This window comes from Chinchilla lanigera, unplaced genomic scaffold, assembly GCF_000276665.1.
Source record: "Chinchilla lanigera isolate Chin_1 unplaced genomic scaffold, ChiLan1.0 scaffold00008, whole genome shotgun sequence".
NCBI lineage: Eukaryota > Metazoa > Chordata > Mammalia > Rodentia > Chinchillidae > Chinchilla > Chinchilla lanigera.
This window is the reverse complement of record NW_004955409.1, coordinates 1452200-1472264: the sequence shown is the minus strand read 5'-3', so window position 1 is coordinate 1472264 and position 20065 is coordinate 1452200. Positions and strand designations below refer to the sequence as shown.

Sequence of the window (20065 nt, the reverse complement as noted above, 5' to 3'; positions counted from 1 at the left end):
GATAATCAGAAATCAGAAAAGTTTCTGTGGCTGATGAGAGTCACCATCAAAGCCCTAGCTCTGCCTCCTCCTGGGCAGCTGGGGAGCCCCATCTCAGCCAGCAGCACCCCACCTGTTCCAACCGTCACACTCCAGGGCACATAGTTCAGCTGCACAACCACCCATATCCTCTCCCCACCACCCGTTACGTCCCGGGACGCTCACAGCAACCGAACAGTGTCACACACTCAACACAAGCATGTGGGACAGATGCTGGATAAACACAGAGACAGATGAAAAAACGACAGGGTCCTAGGGTTGCATAGTGCTTAGCTTAACTGACCTACACATTGCCAGCAAACCACTCCAGCTATAAAAGATCAGCATGGCATTTGAAGCCATTAGAGGTTTGGGTTTAAACTTCGACATGAAATGTGTATTTCCAGACCCCTATGGGCCACCATGGTCAGAGCGTGACTGCTACCACAGAAAGAGCACTCCTCTCTCAAGGAGCCACAGACACCAGCTGAGCTGCTCTGCTGGGCGGTTCTCCAGTCCTGGAGCCGAGCTGATCCACGATGGGAGATGTTAATTAATTACACTATAAAATAGAATTACAATTAATTGTTAATTTAGGTTTTAAAGTGACAGACATTAAAGTCTAAAAATAGTCTTTGATCTTTAAAAGGCTTCTTAATGAGGGCAGTATACTTTAAGCACATCATTAGTTTAAATGTCCAAATTGGGTCTAGAGCCGGGTAGAGTTAAGCAAATATCTATTCCAATATGTTAAATGTTTATGACTTCGGACAGAGACAATTAATTGCCAATCGATGGGCCAAATCCTAGGTGAGGCCAGGTTTCTGAAGGAGGAGGAGGACAACAGTAAATTGGATTTAGAGCCATTTGATGGGATCTGTAAAAATCTCAGGAAAGCAGAGACTGAGAGAATAGCAAGGGGGCCAAGCCAGTGGGAGCAGCCAAGTAATTAAGATTTTACTCATTCGGTTCATGGCAGCTTCCAAGGGGGCCCTGTGTTTACATTAATGAGCCATGATATTCAGAATTACATGTACGTGGCTGTAGTTCAGTTACTTAAATGTATAATTCAGAATATAAAGTAGTAAGACTCAGCATAGCTTAAAGGGTCATAATACTTAGCTGGTAGCTAAGATTAGCAATATTCATAATATAATTTTGATACATCTTTGCTTACTGTCTAATACTTTCTCTAAATTCACAAGTGAAACCAATGTACTACTGGAGCAAGCCTCTCTTTGACAACAGCTGTGCCTGCGGGTGGAAGCAGCGAGCGGGGTGTAGGTGTGACGCTGTCTGCTTCACCCACCTGCAGCTCAGGTGAGAGGTTCCAGAGGCAGAGCTGACCCTCTTGGCTTCCGGTCACAATGGTCTGCTGGTCGTCGGTGATCATGATGGCAGAGATGCTGTGCGGAGGGGCCTTCTTTCCCCACAGCGCCACAGCCTGCAGGGAGGTCCTCATGCTGCCTGAATCCTGGATACAGAGAGGAGAGGGTACAGATCATCTCTTGGTGTGGGGGAACCAGTCACATACCCGTGGATTTAGGATGATGCATACTTTAATTTATGATGTGTTTGCCTCACCACCCATTAAAGGACAAGATAATTATCAGACACTGAAAGGACTGTGCCCAGTGCATCTATGACCAAAGAGTAGATTTTCCTTCAACTCATTGGTGCTGATTAACAGAAGGTGGAAATCTTCCTACCCTGAAACGCCTCCACATGGTTTGCTTTCGACCTGACCCACAGCCAGCTTGGCCTCTTAGGAGGCAGCTGTCCACGCTGTTAAGATGTGAACACAGCTACACAGACATCTCTTCTAGGAGTGTCACTCACCTATGTAACAAATACTGAAGTCTGCTAATGAAAAGAAAGTCTTTTCCATAAAACAATGCTTCCAATCTTCAAAGAACCACATATGAATGATGGCCACAGTTTCTGCTATCTCTATGTTCCAACCACACTGTTTTTATAATAATTTTTATTTGGCCCAGTTTTGCATTTAGTATTATCCTTCACAATAATCTTCAAGAATCAGTGCCTTTTTGTGTTAATTGTAAGGGCTGAAATGAACAGCTACTTGTTAGGAAAACAGGTGCCTCGGTACCACCCCGTCTTGGTTACTTTTCTCTCGTTGTTGACACAAAATATTTGAGACCCAAAGTTAAAGGAGGAAAGGTTTATTTAGCTCACAGTTTGTGAAGGTTTCAGTGCATACTCAGCTGGTTCCCAGGCAAAGTGGCACATGGCAAAGGGCAATAGTTCATGGTGCAGAAAAGAGCAAAAGCAACAACAGAAAAAAGGGAGGAGCAGAAAGAGGAAGCCTCTTTCGCTCCCTTATATTGTATGCAGGATACCTGCCCTAGGGTGGGTATAGCATTCACACCCATAATCCCAGCATGGGACCATGAGTCAATCACAAACTCTAGAATCCACCACACCACTGCATGAGGCTTTGCGGGGACATCCAGACACAAACTATAACACACCCAAAATATGTTTCCCCAGGGATATGTGCACCACATGTGTGAGACACCAAGTTAAACGTTCTCTCAAACAGATATTCTTTCCCAAAATACAAGTAATTCTGAGATGTAATTTAGTAGTGTACATTTATCACACTGAAGTGTCAAAAACAGAAGAGAAGAGGAAGGTACCAAGCATAATTTCCACATTTGCTTTAAGGAAGTGAACAGAATGAAAATTTGCTGCCTGGTACTAAATCACTGGAAGGGTAAATTTCAGTGAGAAATGTACTTAACTGTGAGCATGTTATTTATAATGTTTAAATATATCTATTTATACCCAAACAAATCTATAAACAAGGGTGTGCATTAAGATTATGAATATAGATTCAACAATGTAGTGTGCATTCCACAATAGCTGCATTACAGTTTTCCCTTGTAGTTGCATTGTGAGGAACTCAGTCCCTAGTTCCTCCTGGCTCACTTCCTAGGCAACACCTATGTCTATGCAGTCTACAATACACCAGTGACATTCTTTCTGTCACACCCAAGCACCACAAAACCAAGTGTCCAAGGAAATGTTCTGGGCGTTGTAATTTTGAATACTGCGACCTTGCATATTCATCAGATTACCCAGGAGCGCAGATTTGTAATGCTACAACCTGAACGTGGGCTTCCGCTCCCAACACAGAGAAATAACACCTTCAAGTATGCTGAAATTGTTCCTGCACAACCAGGCCTGCAAGGGAGCCCGGGAAATCCCAAGGAGTAAACAGGGAGAGGAATGTGCAAACAGCTAAGAGGCACTATAGCAGGGCCAGGAATGTGAGTGTTAATCTACACCTTTGAGAGGTCACCCTGCACAATGAAAGGAGAACCAGAAAAACGGCACCACTGGCCTAAGACAAGGAACTTTGCTTCAAAATCCAAAGAAAAATGTGCCACCCAGGAAGCACAAATGGGTGTGGTGTAAAACTGCACCTCTGTAAACCATGCCTGGAAAAGCTCTTATGAAAGAGCAGTGTGCCCCTGTCAATAGTACTCCTGGGAGGTTTTCAAAACATGAGTCTCTTACCACAGCCACAGCCAGAAAACAAGCCAGGGAAAGGGTGAGAAGAGCACAGGATAAAGGACCCCTGTGTGCTCACGGTGGGACTGCACAGTGGATGGGAGTGTGTGTTTCTTACAAGACCAGAGGCATATCTACAGGTGATCTGGTCAGTCCACTCCTAGGTCCTCTCCAGGGGAAAAAGGATGTGTGCGTACAAAGACTATCACATGTGCAACTTCACTGATGATAGCAGAAACTGAAAACAATCTGCCTATCTATTAACAGGTGTACGGACAGGATAAGCACATTTTGGCATATCAGTACAAAGAGTTGCTATTCCACAAGAAAAAGGAAGGTTCTACTGATTCATACATGAGCTCCAAAATAATTATGTTGAATGAAAAAGTAGATAAAAAGAGTACTAGTGGGCCTAGGATATAGCTCAGCGGCACAGCACCTGTCTGGCAAGCTCAAGGTCCTGAGTTCAGTTCCCAGTACAAAAACAAAAAAGAAGAAGAACAATACTGGATGGTTCTCTGTATACAAAATTCCTGAAAATTCAGTTTAGTCTAGAGTAACAGAAAGTAGGTAAAGGGTTACCTGTGGATAGGACAAAGTGAGCTTTCAAGGGGAAAGAGGAACTTTGGTAGGTGGAAATCATTTCATTATTTTAACTGCAGTGACAGATTCACAGCATATATGTATTGCAAAACGAACCAAATGTTACCTTAAATGCACATATGCAAGTATTTTGTAAGTAAGTCATCCTTCAATAAAGTTGATTCTGTTTGTTTTTTAAAACACTCTGGAACACACTCTAACAACCAAGAATGGACAGGATTATAGTGCAACGGTAAACACTCACCATCCAAAGTTTAAGAAAATGAGTTTTCTCAATTAAAGAAAATAGCAAAGCATGAATGAGCAGAAGGAGCCGCACCCGGGAGCCAGCGCTGAGAGCCATCTAGAACCTACCGCACAAGCAGGGCATCCCATTGAACTAGAGTGATAACCACGGGGCGCGCGCCCGGCCTCCCAAGTCACACGGCAACCGGCAGGCAGAAGCGACTTGGTCCAGGCCTGGCCAAGACACAATGCAGCAGGCGGCGGAGACACATCCTCAGGCCAGGAGCTACTCAGGCGGGCACATGAGCAGGGGTAGAGCAGACGAGGCTGCGAGGGCTCCTAGGTCACCTGGGCATGGAAACCGATAAAGTGACAGCACGGAATAGGACTGAACAGGAACCGTGAGCAACCCTGGAGCGGAGGAGCATTGAGCACACAGCCGGTCGCGGAGAGGAACTTACGTCATCAGGACGCGACCAGCCCGCGCATGCCCAGAACGTCAGCACGTGCTGACCCCGTGCAGGCCTAGTGGCTGAACCCAGTCTAGACAGAGGCCTGCAGGGATGTACAGCCAACAACTGCGCTAAGAGCTTCAACCCCCGAGGTCCCAGGCCCAGGGACATTGAGCGGACCCCACCGTGGGCCAGACCACGAGGATGACACGCGCCCAGGACCCAGCACAGGGACAAACCGAGGCCCACTTCCACTGCTGAAGGAGAGGAGCCGTTCGGGAAGTGTACCGGAAGTGTTGTCGGAAGAACAGGGGACACGCTGCCTGTCCCCTCAGCGAGTCCTCAGGAGAACAGTGCCAAGTACCACACCAGCCTGGGGCTGTTTTAAAAACATAGGCGATTAAAAATGTATGGCAGAAAATGTCCAAAACTATCAGAAATACGAAAATTTAGACTCCCGAATCCAAATAAGCTTCAAATAAGATTTAAATGGAAATAAATGAATGCTAAAACACGTTAGAGAAAGCTCAGCATCTAAACACAAAGCCGGAAAAGCAATGCTATGACCTAGAAAGGACAATCTGCTCAAAGTGGGTTTCTCCACAGCAAAGTTGGAAATGCTGAAGGATAAATGTCATTCCAGGGTTTTACAAAGGCAATGGAAAGACACCCCACCTAAAAAAAAGCCTGTCAGAAAACATTTACAGACTGTGCTAAATGAATTATAAAAGGATGCACTTTTGGAAAAATAGGTTACTTTTTTTAAAGGAGTAAAGTCGAATACAAATGCAGAAATGGACATCAGTAAAGAGATCAGTAAATACCAGTAAATTTAAGTGGACGCTGCCTATAAAGCAACAGTATTAATTACCCAGGCAGATTGGGAGCTGAAGAGAGAAAGGAACGTTTCAGACAACCACAGGAATCACAGTGTGACATTCGGTGTGCACCTTAAGAGGGCAAGGACACTCCTCACAGCTTCTTAACATTTTTGTGATGGGAAAAGAAAAAGTTGTAACTTTTAAAGCAGGAGGGTAGTAAAAAAAACCAAGGTATCAGTCCACAGTAAAAAAATAAAAATAAAAAGTAAAAAAAGCATGAAAAATAGAAAATATAAAGTTAGGTAGTAAATTCATACACAAAAATATCAGAACTTACAATAAGTAGTGAACCAAACTTAACTAGGTAAAAGAAAATTTCTCCATTAGAAGAGATCCTAATGTATCCCAATTACCCAAGATTCCTAACATTAACACACAAAGATTTAAAAAAAAAAAGTAGACAAGGAAATAGGTAAATAACAGGAAAAGAAAACTGATACAGTATTAGAAAAATGGAGTTTAAAATGAAAATCACTATTAGTGATAAAAGAGTCACCATATTTGATGATTAAACAAATCGTCCAAACCAGATGTGAGGGCACATCGCTGTGATTCCAATACTCAGATTCAATCCTAGCCTGAGAAACTGAAGTCATTTTTAGTGAGAACCAGTCTCAAAATAAAAAATAAAAAGGGCTGGAGAGGTAGATGGTGTGAAGGCCTTCCATTCGATCCCTGGTACTGTAGTTTATAAGTTGACAGCTCACCAGAAAAGAGCAGTGGCCTCCAGGTACTCATCACTAGAAACTTAAGCACATAAAATATAATCGTGCATGAGTTACAAAGGAAAGTCGATAAACTATTAGATTTTACATATCTCAGTCAGTAATGAGAGAAACAGACAAAAGTTTAAAATTATAAAATAGTTGACCCACACAATTTACATGTGTAATATCATAGGCACAAACAGACCCCTGCATACAGATATTTTTAAAAAAATATTCAATTAATTCATGCATAAAGTGAAACAAATTTCAAAACATTCCAAAGAATTAATATTTTATAGGGAACACTACTGGAACAAAGTGAGTGCAAATATGAACTCACTTCTCCAAGAAATCCTTCAATACCATACAACACAAAAGTTTGGAATATTTGGAAACTAAAGAAAATATATATGCTAAATGATTCTTGAATCAGCAAGAAAACATAGTAAAAATTACGTACTATTAAGACCCAAATGACAAAATAATGTACAATAAAACTTGCCAGACTTAGATTTTTATGTTAAAAGGGAAGTTATAGGCTTAAGTGCATAAGAAAAAAGGAAAATGATTAAAGATTAATATAAGTTAAACATCAAAATTAAAATATTCTGCAAAAGCAGGAGGAAAATGCAGGTAATATCATGTATGGTTATTAAAAAAAAGAAAAGCCTAGGGAGGCAGTGCACACCTGTAAACTCAGCACTTGGAAGCCTTTGGCAGGAGGATCTTGAGGGACTGGGGCACTTGAGGGACTTGAGGCACTGGGTTCAACCCCAGGTACCAGAAAAAAAATTCCTTGACATGCCCGTCTCTCTTATGAGATGATACAGTTCCCCAAGGTCAGGCACCAGGCTGTACTTGGCATAGTACCTGGCCCATTGAGGGTACTTACTAAATCTTTTGGCTAGGGGGTCAAACTGATCTTGATGTTTCTTGCTTCTGCATTCTTTGTGAAAGATGAGAATCTTTTTTGTGGGCTTTTTTGTTATTGTTTAATGTATTTATTTATTTATTTGAGATCAAGGTCTTGCTATGTAGTTCAGGCTGGTTTTGAACCTACTATGTAGCCCAGTCTGGCCTTGAACTCACAGCAATCTCCCTGCCTCAGCCTCCTCAGTGCTGGGATTACAGGCACCATCACACCTGGCCAGGGAATCATTTTTTTCAATCAGTGTTATGCTCCCCACCTTGAAGCATAGTGCTCTAGCATAGGAGGACAATAAATATTGACTGAGTTCCTGCCTTCATTTTATTTAAGCTGTACGTCTACAAGCAGAACGCAAGGATCTGGTATGACCTCTAAATCGGGCTGAATTTCAACCCATCCGTCCCTCCCCTCAGCCTCAACCTCCCCCCTGTGACCTGGGATAAGGTGGCAGCTGTCTTTGGCAGGAATGAAGGGAAAACACGCCTAACATTCAGGCAGAGTTGTGCTCGGTCACTTCCTCCTATTTTTGTCTTACTTCCCATACCTCAGTGGCAACAGTTCAGCCAAGACCAAACCTCTTCCCTGCAATTCCTTTGCTTTCATCTTATTCAGCCCTAACTGACTTCAAGTCATCTCCAGCAGACTGTGGTTTTCCAGGACTCAGGCCCAGAGCAGGTGTGGACACATAGAGCTCCCCAAGACCACCCAGCAGCCCGAGTCCCATCTGCACTCCAGCACCCTTCCACCTGAGTATTCACAAATGGGCACGCACCCAGCAAAACACAAAGTACCTTGAGCCTAGAAAAGCAAATACATTGAAACACTTCAGAGATGAAAGCCTTGTACAGCCACAGGGTTCCAAATACAATCAAACCAGAAAACAAAACACACCCAAGCGAAGCCACAAGAAATCAGGTGGAACCAGAATTCAGCCTGAGTGATCCAGATCCTCAGTACAGGAAACACTCCTGGAATCCGAGGCTGCCCTTGCCACTTGCCACCCTTATTTGCACACCATCAAGATAAGCCACGAACTGCCAGCCACCAGCCTGTGGTGTCTCTTGTGAGAACTGAGGCCGCGATGTGAACCAACACATAAGGCGGAGGACACACATCACGCACGCTGTCCTCGCAGCACCCGCACCCACCACTCCTCTCTCAAACTCCTGTGACTCTGGAACTGAGATCCAGAAGGCCTTGGGGATCACTAATTTCGTCCCCTGCACTCTGAAGGAACGGTGATCTAGACAACCTCAGGCCGCATCTGACTGTGAGATTCAGAGAATAAACTGAACAGTGAGACAAGGCGTGGCTGAGGGCAGCACAGCAGAGTCACACACATGTCTGAGATTCTTATGTGTATTTTGTAATCAGACTTTTGCAAGTAATGCCGGGAAGTCAGTGCTTGTTGTCACTAGGGGAAGAAGGCGGTCTCTGTCTTCTGAGAGCCCTTCTAAGTCTCCAGAAATCTCTCATCAAAAATAAACCCAAAGAGAAAAAGACGATGGCGGACCCTGTAACTCTGATGGAGTCTCTGGTGTGGCGGCGTTAGGCTGTCAGAAGGACACGCACTCTGTCCCAAATAATTATGTGTCTAGACACAAAGGGATTACAAAGTCCAGCCCTCAATTTATAATTACTCTACCTCAAATTCAAGTGCCCGGTGCAGCTTGGAGCGTCTGAAACAGCTGAGGGATAGGCGTTAACCCCTTCGTGGTTTCCAAAGCTGGTCTTTTAGATGCAATTTAAAACAATACTTCTGCTGGACAAAAAAACAGGCACTAAAAAGGAGCTCAGCCTCTTAAAGGGATAAAGTTACTGGCTGTAACCTCACAGTACTAATGCAGCATTTGGCACTTTGATTTCAATATTATAACTTCTATAAGCAATAGCACCAGCGTTTTATCACCTAGGCAACACGCAATCAATACAGCTGCTGAAAGAATAGCACAAATGCACACACAGACCTATGTTCTCATGTGACGAACAAGTGATGTCTGCATAATTCTTAGCAGCAGCAAGTCTGACACTGCGGTGGGCTTGGGGTGAGCAGGTGTGAGGGCTTCTGCAGTGGGAAGGTGGCACAGCCCAAGATGGGTGCCCTTGGACTCTGGAGTGGCCATGTACAAGATCCCACTGCTCTCCAAAGAGCTGCGCACATTGTGGAGCAGAGCCAGAGGTGCAGATGCACCGTGGGGACATGGGGAAGGGGAGCTGGGGTGCAGAAAGTAGCCACATCGCAATGAGCTTCCCCTCACCAGTGTGCTCCTTTCTCAATATGTACAGGTGTGTAAGTGTGTATGAGTGTGATTTTGTCATTTCTCAGTGGCATAATGAAAAACTTTTAAGGAAAAAACTATTTTAATCTAATAATTAAAAGGTATTATTCTAAGGCTGGATATAGTTATTCTAAGGTTTTAATATAGGTAAATGATGTAACTGCAAAAATAATCTATATGCAACTATAAAATAAAAGCATATTGAATTTAGTTATTTTTAACATTACATGTTTAACTATAGGTGAATTAAATGTAGGTACATATCAAACAAAGCCAGAGCTCCATCTGCACAGTGATGTTTGGATTCCTGCCTTTTATAGTTTACCCAAGCTGAAAGCCCCTTCTGGAGCTCTCTTTCAGGCCTGTGGTTTGCACATGGCTGTGAGAGCTGTAAACGTCTCCATGCCCAGGAAAGTTGGTCTGATGTCCCCTTCCCAGCCGAGGGGACAGTTCCACTGCCCCAAGGCATGCTCAGGAGGGGTCTGGCCAGCAGGGCCACATCCCTTCCCTGGTGAGGGGAGCTCCCTGGGATTCTGGGCTGCAGGGCTGCAGCTGTAGGGTTTCCCATGGGGCTGGTGCTTGGGCACTGACTGCCCTTGTCACGGGCACCTTCCCCGCACCAATGCATGAGGGAGGAGAGGCGGGAGCCCTGGATGAAGGGACCTGGACAGGGACATAGACGTCACAGCACAGGGGTTACAGCACCACCTGGGGAACCAGACCCACACCCAAGGGGTCGGCCTCCAGCTGGGCTTGGGACAGCAATGCCCGGAGTAACAAAGGTCTAAGCGGAAATGCCACGATCTGCCTGCTGTGGCCTCGGAGCCTCCTGACCGCCTTTGAGGCCCACAGGGGCTCCTCAGTGTCTGCTCCTTGTTTTTATTTTATTTTAAAGAAAATAGTACCAAAAAAAAGAACAATAGAAAAATACAAACAACACAAAGCAAGGACATTAAGAATGATACAGGGTTTCAAACCAAATGATAGAGATTAACAGTGGTTGTTATATCACATATTGCTATCTTCAACGAAGTTGCTCAGATTACCAGATGTGAGAATAGAATTTGATCAAATTATTAAAGGGAATAAGAAAATAATAATTTCAAAGAACATTAGAGACTATCCATAGTGTCACTAGGCAGGATTATAGGAATTCACCAACTGTAATAAGGAAGGGAAAGAAATCTGCTCCCTGGTACTGGGGATCGAGCCTGGGACCTCTGCGCACAATGAGCTACATCCCAGCCCTTTTTCTTTCTTTACTTTTTATTTGGAGACAGGATCTTGCCCAGGCTGTCTGCAAACATGCAATCCTCCTGCCTCCTGAGTCGCCAGGGTAACAGGGAAGCACCCCCGCACCAGCCTCGCCAAACATTCAGGTGACTGTGATCACCAGACAGGAAGAAGAGACCTCAGGAAGGCACAGCTCAGCTCTTACCTGGCTGACCAGTGAACAGGCGGCAAAGGCGGGCAGCTGTGACTAGAGTCATCTTGCTGAGGCAGAACTCACCCCAGGGAGGATATGCACGCCCACTCTCCTTGCATTTCCCCCACACAGACAGAAATTTAGACAGAAGTCACCTAGATGGTGATCTAGGTCGCATCCAGCACATTGCCATCTCAATTATTCTAAATCAAAACAAAATGTGAAGAGGCAAGAAAAAGCAGCAGGGTGGGTCGGAGGAGCCAGAGTATGTTGATGTTCCAAAGCCTGACATTCTCAAGACCTCTTCATCCTCAAAACGGGAAATAGTTACCTTGGGCAGCTGACCAGAAGACAAAGAATTGTGAACAGGAAACCCGGTGCTCAGCAGATGTCCTGAGGAGGTCTATGAACACGGCAACTCCACTCACGGCGGGGGTGGGACCCTCTTCCTCCGCAAACCCCTCACTGGGGGACAGTGCCCTCAATTCCTCAGAGATTCCACCACAATTGCTCTTCTCAGAAACGCTGTCAGTTATGCTAGAACATTTGTCCACCCCAGTGTGCAGTCTGTGACTAACTTCTGAACTCAATGATGATGTTCTAAGCAACCATTCCAGGACTAATTAGGGCTGCCAGACTAAGTTAAAATACAAGATATCTACTGAAATATGAATTTCAGGGGAACTACAAATAATTTTTCAAGTAAGTATGTCTTGTGTAACACTGGGAATGTGCTTACAGTAAAAGACTAACTGTTCCGCTACTGCATGGAACATGCTTATAGAATACATTCATTTTGGGAAATTCTAATAGAACTGGGTCCTGTAGGCACCCTGGGGCCGCTGGTGACTTGAAGCTAAAGACAAATGGGGCCTTGAAGATCACAAGCACCTCTTCCTCCTAGAGAAGAGGAAATAAAGGCCCAGGCAAGTGGCCACTTGGTCAAGGTCACCCAGGACAAGAGTGGCTCAGGCAGCCCTGCGTCAGGCCTCCTGACCATTACTGACACACTGCCCACACGCCCAGCAAGTCTTATGGGTCTGCAAAGGAAAATTCCTTTGTTATTTTGATTGTTCTTTTAAAAAAGAAAAAAGTCCAGCAAAAGGACAATAAAATACTGCATCTATCCAGCCTCCAACCCAGCTCTGTTGCCTGGAGCCACTGTGCTAAGCCTCCCTGAGGCTTCTCCACTAGCACAGCAATCGCTCTAGTGCAAGTGTGGTTTTGGTGTCGCTGACCTGGAGTTCTGGCCGGTCCTTCGCAACTCTGTTCTGGGACACACCCAGACAATGGTCTGTGCTCGCCTCACTCATGGACAAACCCTCCATTGAGGGCAACAACCACAACCCACAAAGACTGCATGACTCAGGCCGGAATACTCACAACAGCTGTGGCCCAAAACAACACCTGCGAGGAAAGGGAAAACAGCACTAAGGACAGGCACTCAGGGAGGACCTCAGGGCTGAGGCGAAACACAGGCTTCCCAGGCCAAGTTCTTCCTCTATGAGCAGACCATAACCAGATCACTCCTCGGACAGGGTAGCCGTCCGCTGACTCTGCCTAAGCTCCAGGCTGCCTGGGCACATCTGCATGACACATGTGCTTCTGCCAGGTCTCGCTGGAGTGTGACGATGTCAGAACCAACCCCCACTAACACCAAAGCCCAGTTCTTCAGAAGCACTAGCACTGGGTGCTAGCTGCTGCTCAGGAAATTCCAGGAAGGGATCTGTCCTAGGCACGGACACTTGGGCAGGTACAGCCACTGCTGAAATCACCTAGAGGTCAAAGGAAGAGCTAAACTGACATGTAACTAACCTCTGACCTCCACACACACAAGTCTTGGAATGTGCATCAAACAAAGCAGGCATGAAATGACACCAGGAGACAGAAGGTTTCCCCTGCAGCTCCGAGCTCTCCCAGCCCTTGGGCCAAAGACTGCCAGGGCTCGTGGCTTCCAGTGTCACCGCCCTGCTCCAAAGCGGGCTGCAGGGATACAGAATACAATGTTCCGTCCCCAGTCACTGGACCACCCCCTACACACCCTGAGCCACACCCCAGCCTTTTACTTTTGATTTATTTTGAGACAGCATCACTGACTTGCTATGTTCCCCGGGCTGGGCTCCTATCTGCACTCCTCCTGCCTCGCCTTCTCAGAGTGCTGGGATGACAGGTGTGCACCACCAGGCCTTGCTATCTGCTGTCAATGGGAATGGAAGGACCACACCCCTCTTTTCGGAGGGCACCTTCCCTGTGATTGACAGGGAATCATGGCATGGAGCAACAATCCCCTTGTCTAAAACTTTGGAGTTTTAGGCCTAAGGCTTTGTTTGGGTTTGCTTTGCTTTAGTTTATGCTGTATTTAAATTTCTGAATATTCATAGTGAAAACCACGGATTTTTTTTTACCTGAAAGCATTTAACTTGAACAAAAAAATCACCACTATTCTAGTCCATTCTTAATTAAAACCAACCGAAGGGATGCAGGTCCTAGGCTGGGTGGGAAAACAGTCCTGGCCTCTCAGTTTTCATGCAAGTCCATCTGCGGTCCACAGCCAGAGTCCTACACAGCTGGGAATGACACAGATCTCCAGATGCCTACTGCACTTCAAACTCGTGCACTTGGATTCGCCCAGGAAGGAATGAGCCCTCCCCTTGCCCACACCCGGCCGCCCGGCTGCAGCCTGTGAGTGAGATCAACTTTCCTCTGCAAAGTTAACAGAAAGAACAGTTATGTAGGTATCTCTTTGGAATCACAGATACCCATGAAATTGTGAAGCTGGGCGTGCTGGTTATACTTTTCAAACTGCCCATTAACATGAACAGTGAAACACAGGATTTCCTAGGAGCGTGAGTTCGAGCTGCACTGGCCTGAAATCCCAGGAGACTGGGCTGCCCCTCAGCACCAAGGTCAAATCCTCTCCAAACCCAGCGACCCAGGTTGTTCCAGGGAACCAGTGCGCTTCCTCAGCCACCAAGCACATCTGTCACGGAGACATGTCCCCTTTCTCACTGTAATACCCTGTGCCTTCCCCTTACTTCTGTTTACTTTTCTAAGCTATCCATACTACTCTCATAATAACATTTGTGCCTTTATCCCAAATTTCACCTCTGTCACCTTGACTAATCTTTATTTCTTGTCTTCACCTGTTCTTTCTCCTCTCCACCCCTTTCCTTTCTTTGTACACATTTAGTTTGAGAATATTTGCTGAGATTTCCTACATCCTGGAGATTACCCACCACCCTGATGGTGATATCCATCAGCAGAGACAGAGGCATCAAAAACCTCAAGGGCCCTGTGCCCAGGACACACACGCCACCCCGTTACAACAAATGTCCCAGTGACTGAACCCAGCCTGGGAAGGAAGGAGTCCCCAGGGCGATCACATCCATGCTCAAATCCCAAATCCCACACACTCTCAGATTTGTGATCCAGCTCCCTTAAGCTTCACTTGGCTCCTCCGTGAATGGGAACGCGGTCCCCCTCACCCAGGGGCAACTGGGATGGAGGCACAGGTGCTGTGGCCCTGCTGGGTTTCCCAGCCGGCTGAAACGCAGCTGTACCTTGGACACCCGGGAAGGCTGTGTCACCAGTGTTGGGCCTGAACCGATGAGATGAATCAGTGTGCAGGGCGGATGTGAGAGCCACGTGAGATGATGCACGGAAGCCACTGCACAGGAGACATCCAGCACACACAGGGAGACGTGGCAAGAGCGCTCTCTAAGTCATGAAGTCTGCACGTAAACCTGCTGGGGAAGCGGCATTGTGTAAGGGGGTGCCTGTCCCTCGTCGTCCTTTGTCTTACGGTTCAGTGTAGAGGGGCCACGTGTAGGAAGTCAGTGAGGTAGGGAGAGGAAGACTTCAGAGGCATCTAACTGGCAAAGGTGAATGACTTGTGTTTTAAAAACTGCCTTTAAAGACATCAGCCACCCATGTCTTCTATTATGGATGGAATGGAGCCACCCCAAATTCAGCGCGTGTGGCAGCGGGACCCCAGGCCCGCTCGCATCCTCCTGCCTCTGCGCTGCGGGATCTCCCCTGCGCTCCCTCCCACCTTCCAGTCTCCTCCGCCTCTCTGGGCCTCAGGCCAGGGCCACGCACAGCTGTGTATTAACCCAACGTTCTCCAGCATTATTGGGAAAAGGTAGCTTGTGCACCCCGCCCTCCGCAGGGTCCCTCACACCCCTGCATCTGTCTGATGTCAAGGCTGCCCCCCTCCACCGGGCCCACAGTTGTGTACAGTTCTCACAGACCCAGTCACCCCCTGCTTCAGAGGAGACAAGACAAGCAAAATAAGCACAAGAGGCCCGGCCTCAGTGGTCGTCAGTGTGCTCGTCACGCAGTCTCAGGACAAATCTACACGTGGGTCTCTTCTACTCAACCTGCAAACCTCGCTCCTGACCCATGGGACTGCGCAGGCCACGCCTGAGCAGCAGTCTCCAAAGCCCACCTTCACCGGGTGTCACGGAACAAGAGTCACCGTGCACAGTGGCACTTCACTCGGAGATGATTTCCTAGAGGCAGCTGAGGGTTCAGGGGAGGGCTGGACAGGACCTAGAGGCCAGCAGAAACCAGGGACAGGTGGCACTTTGGGGCCTATCCCGAGCGCAGTCCTGGGGAGGGGTCCTGTTTGTCCCCTGGGTTCCCACTGACCAGAGAAGTCACCGTCCAAGACACCAAGGACTGCTGTCCCGGGGCACAGAGATTCCCTCCTGCCACAGCCAAGGGCACAGGAGAGGCCGGCAGCTGCCTTCGATGCAACCCTCTGACCAGCAAGAAGCTGGCCTCCGGTGACACCTCACTCGCCCTCCCGGAGGAGGGACACCAGGCGGGACACCAGCACCACTGATTTCATTCTGCACAGTAGCTCACCACAGTCGGAGGGAGGCGGCCAGGCACTCCCATCTCCCAGCTGCTGATTGCATCAAGGGCTTGCAGCACAAATTCAATTTTAGGATGTTAATCTCGGCCTGCCACTCAGAAATTTTCTCCGAGGGATATGATTTTTCTCTGGATTTCATTTTAAGAATGATTTTCTTCATCCACAATCAATAAAGATATGTTTTCATCAAAAGACTCTATCTTGGCAGAATTCAATTGGCCATTTCAATCCCTTTTGGTGACACAGTATTAATTAAAATAGTTGATGTTGCACCTCAACTGGAAAAAGAGGCAGCGAAAGAGCAGCTACTCAGAACACATGTTCTGTACACATCGGCACGGAGGCCAAAAAATAATTTTCTCCTTCTCCGGGCGACAGACATTAGCTACTCAAGAGAACGCGCACACTTCCTTCATCACGGCAATCTTGCCGGGGAGGGAAGGACGGAGCTCTCAGCGTAGGTATTTTTGTTCAATAAAAAGGAAATCGAAGTGCACACGGAGCATAGGTGCCAGACACTCCCTTCCAGTGCCCCCAGAGGAAGAGAAGAACCGAGTCCCTGTGCCCACGGGCTGGGGACGCCACCCAGAACCAGGGTCCTCTGTTTCCCTTACCTGAACAAATACATGAATAACAACACTATTAAAGCTCCTTATCTTTAATGCTGAAGTAAGGATTGTAATCGAGCCTGCTGTGTTTCCCAAAGCTGACATAAGGGATTATTTTTAAGTTTTTCATATTACAAAGAAAGAACACCAAAGGGTGATACAGACAGTACAGGAATTCTGCTGTAAGTCACGGGGAAAGCGGTCTGTTCGCCCGCAAGTGTTCCCGCAGCCTCTGTGCCGCCTGAGACTGAGGAAGGCCCCAACCCGGGCCCCAAGACGCCGACCAGCCAACTGCGGAACCTATGTGTCCCTTGTGAGAAGGGCTGAGGTCCCATGGGCACAGGGAGGGCTGGCACCTACGGAGCCCTGCCTGGCAAGGGGGAGAGAGGCTGCCTGAGCAGTCAATGTCGGTGAAGGGATATTCCACTGGTGTCTCACGCCAAGGTTAGCAGGAAGGGAGGAAGGAAGGGGGAGGGAAGTGTGGCCCCATAAAACACAGGGAGAGCCGGGCGTGGTGGCACACACCTGTAATCCCAGCACTCAGGAGGCTGAGGCAGGAGGATTGTTGTGGAGTTCAAGGTCAGCCTGGGCTACAAAGTGAGCTCCAGGGCAGCATGAACTGCACAGCGAGACCCTGTCTCAAAAAGACAAAAAAAACCCAAAGCACCACAGGGCCCCTATATATGAAACCCTCTCCCCTTCTTTGTCCTGAATGCATCCAACCATTGTGCTTCATAACACACAAAAGTGGTGATTTTAACTTAACAAGTGGCTGTCAGGCTGGGGATATAGCTCAGTGGCACAAGCACCTGGGTGGCCAAGTGCAAGGTCCTGAGTTCGACTCCCAGTACCAAAAAACCAAAACAAAACAACAAAAACCCCCCAAAACAACAGGTGGTTGTCTTGACACCCTAAGAAGCTGAAGGATTTTGCAGAACTCAGCAAACCATCACTTCAAAGTGCCCCCTGAACTCGTGCTCACAGAATACTTAGACTAACCTAGATTTGTATCAAAGAGAAAGCGAGAGAAGCATCAAATCAAGACACAGCATGAGAATTTATATGACTCTATTCCAAGTCCCTATTTTATGTATCAAAGGAAAACAGCAACAGCGGAAAGGAGTACAAGAGCAGTGGCTGGGCTTTGGATTTGTTCAGACACTTGAATGGCGAGCAGGAGATAAGAGCAGACAGCGTAGACACATGGACACATTCCTCGGTCTATGTATCTGCTCCTGAGTCACCAGGGTCCCCTTAGAGGCTGCTGGAATCCAGACACCCAGACTTCACGCTGGCTGCAGGAGTCCCAACCCAGAGCGGATGGGCCGGCAGGGAGAATTCAGACCAGATCCGCAGAGACAGTCACACTTGGGGCTAAGGAACCTCAATCTCCTCTCTACGAGCACAGAATGGCTGATAAAATATTCAGGTCAGCTGATTAGAGACAAATTCTCTGAAGCAAGGAATGAATGAGTGATCATAAAAAGAAAACTACCCCAAAGCTCTTCACAAGCCAAGCATTCAAGGCCAGCGTGAATGGCAATGTCTGGCCCGACCCAGGCCTCGTAACCAGCAGCCTGGCCTGGCCCCTAGAGAGCAATATCCCTCTAGGTGCCCAATTCCTGAGCTGAGTTCTTTTGCTGACTGCTGGTGCCCGTGTGCCAGGTGGCATTTTCTCTTGCTCTGCAGGGATTAAGTCAAAACCGTCTTTTCTTGGAAACCCACGTGGGGGAGAAAATCTACAGCAGATCTCTTGGTACTCAGCGGTTCAGCACATTTGTACGTCTGCAAGCCCGGTAATGCACGCATGACCAAGTTAGAATTTCTAAGCAAATTCTTCCAAGTTTAAAAGAGGTTTTGAAAAATAATTTCATACCAAGAGAACAAGCTCCTCCCAGAGTTTTCAGTTTGCATTCTGGTGTCCCAAAATAACAAAGCAATTTTCAGTATCTCTTCCACACAACAATGCTTTCTAAGACTCGATTTAGCCTAGGTAGAGGCCAGCCTGAGCAGGAAGCTGGAGAGAAAGGGTGGGGGCCTCTCCTGAGAAGGTAGGAATGTGGGGAGCTCTCCAAGCGGCCCTTTCCTCCTCCAGGGCCCAAGTGCGAGTCCATACGTTCTGAACTCCAGGCTAAACCAGGGGAGTGGTTCAAACCTCTTGGTCGGTTTCCTAGCGCATGCGTGGAAGTTATAAATCCCCTTTACGCGAGTCTAGGTGAGCATCGCCTGTCACTCCAGAGAAGGAGCCAGGTGAGGGCTGCGCCTTGGCTGAGTGCCCGCTGCACTCAGGTGGAGAGGGTTTTATAGGTAACCAAGTCTTCCCCCGCGCTTCGCGTGCCCTTGAAGAGTGTCAGCTCCGAATAACGCGAAGTAATGGCAAGATCACCACGTTCCGCTTGAGCACACCAAAGCTCAGAGGTTAGGGATGGGTCACCGTCCTGCCACAGCCGGGTAGAGTGGGCACAGGGTGTTTTCCTCTCCCCACCTCCGTGCGCTCTCAGCATCTGCTCCAGGTCAGTGCCTTCCACCCAGGACCCTCCAGACCGGTGTGCGCTGGAGCTCGCGGGTTGATGTTTAGCCTGCTCCGCCCCGTCACCTGGACTCAGCCCGTGCTCGGAGTGGACCTGCCCACACCCTCCTGTGCAGGCGCAGGCCGGGCAGCGTCACTCAGAATGGAGCCCACACGACAGACTGAACACCCCCGCGCCCTCTCGGCGCAGCCCAAATCCTCCTTGCGTTCCTGGCCGCAGCAGCCCACGGCGCACGCGGGACACCAAGGAGCGCCAGGGGCTCGGCAGACCCCGGCGCTGCATCCGCACCTGCTCACCTTGAAGCGCCTGGGGGAAGTCACCGCGGACAGCAGTTCTACCTTTCACTGATGAGCTGCAGACCTCACGTTTGCACAGCTCATTCCGTCCTCACAGCGTGCCTCAAGGAGCTGAGCCAGGGAGGGTGCAGCCTCACACCGCAGCCAGACAGGGCCAGACGGTCGGGACCTCAGCTCTGCCCGGAGGCCCAGGTGGGGCTGGGTGTGTCTGGGTGCCCTCGGGAGCTGGGAGTGAACGCGGAATCCAGCCTCCCTGGAGCAACGATTCCCACGCTAGATAACAGGACCTGCATTTTAAAAGTTTCAAAGGGTCCCAGGTCCCTTTAACCAAAGCCAGTTTTCTGCTTTTGAAGATGACACAGGAAAGTGAAGGGACCCCGAAGTTAATCAGGGGGCTTGGCAGGACCTCAAAGCTCTTCTGGGGCCGGAACTCAGCCCACCGCTAGGAACTCTGGGTCCAGGCGCCCACCCAATTCCCTGCCCCGACCCGCCTGGAGAAGGGCTGGAAACGTTAGCAGAGACCCTGGCCACGCCTCGGCCGGATCGCCGGGTGGGGTGGGCCGGGCGGCGGATCAGGACGCGGGGACCCCGGCCCGCTGCGCCCCATCCCGGCTCCGCACGGAAGGAGAAGCGCACGCGAAGCACGGAGGTCCTGCGGCCGCGACCGCGAGACCCGAGCTCCCCGCGCCACACCC

General features: G+C 48.3%; 1 protein-coding gene across 4 annotated transcripts in view; it reads right to left on the bottom strand.

The window, feature by feature from the left end:
* Positions 1–20065, bottom strand: part of Wdr72 (WD repeat domain 72) — a 180471-nt gene that overhangs the window by 159712 nt on the left and 694 nt on the right. Inside the window, exons 1-2 of one of the 4 annotated variants that reach the window (XM_013510273.1) lie at positions 19371–19461; positions 1328–1492 (exon numbers count right to left, since the gene is read on the bottom strand). In XM_013510273.1, coding sequence (XP_013365727.1) covers positions 1328–1480 — 153 coding nt within the window. In that variant the 5' untranslated portion in view covers positions 1481–1492; positions 19371–19461. Of the gene's footprint in view, positions 1–1327; positions 1493–4512; positions 4825–14616; positions 14726–19370; positions 19462–20065 lie in introns of those variants that run through there. The other 3 variants (XM_013510274.1, XM_005376626.2, XM_013510272.1) reach the window with 3 other exon arrangements.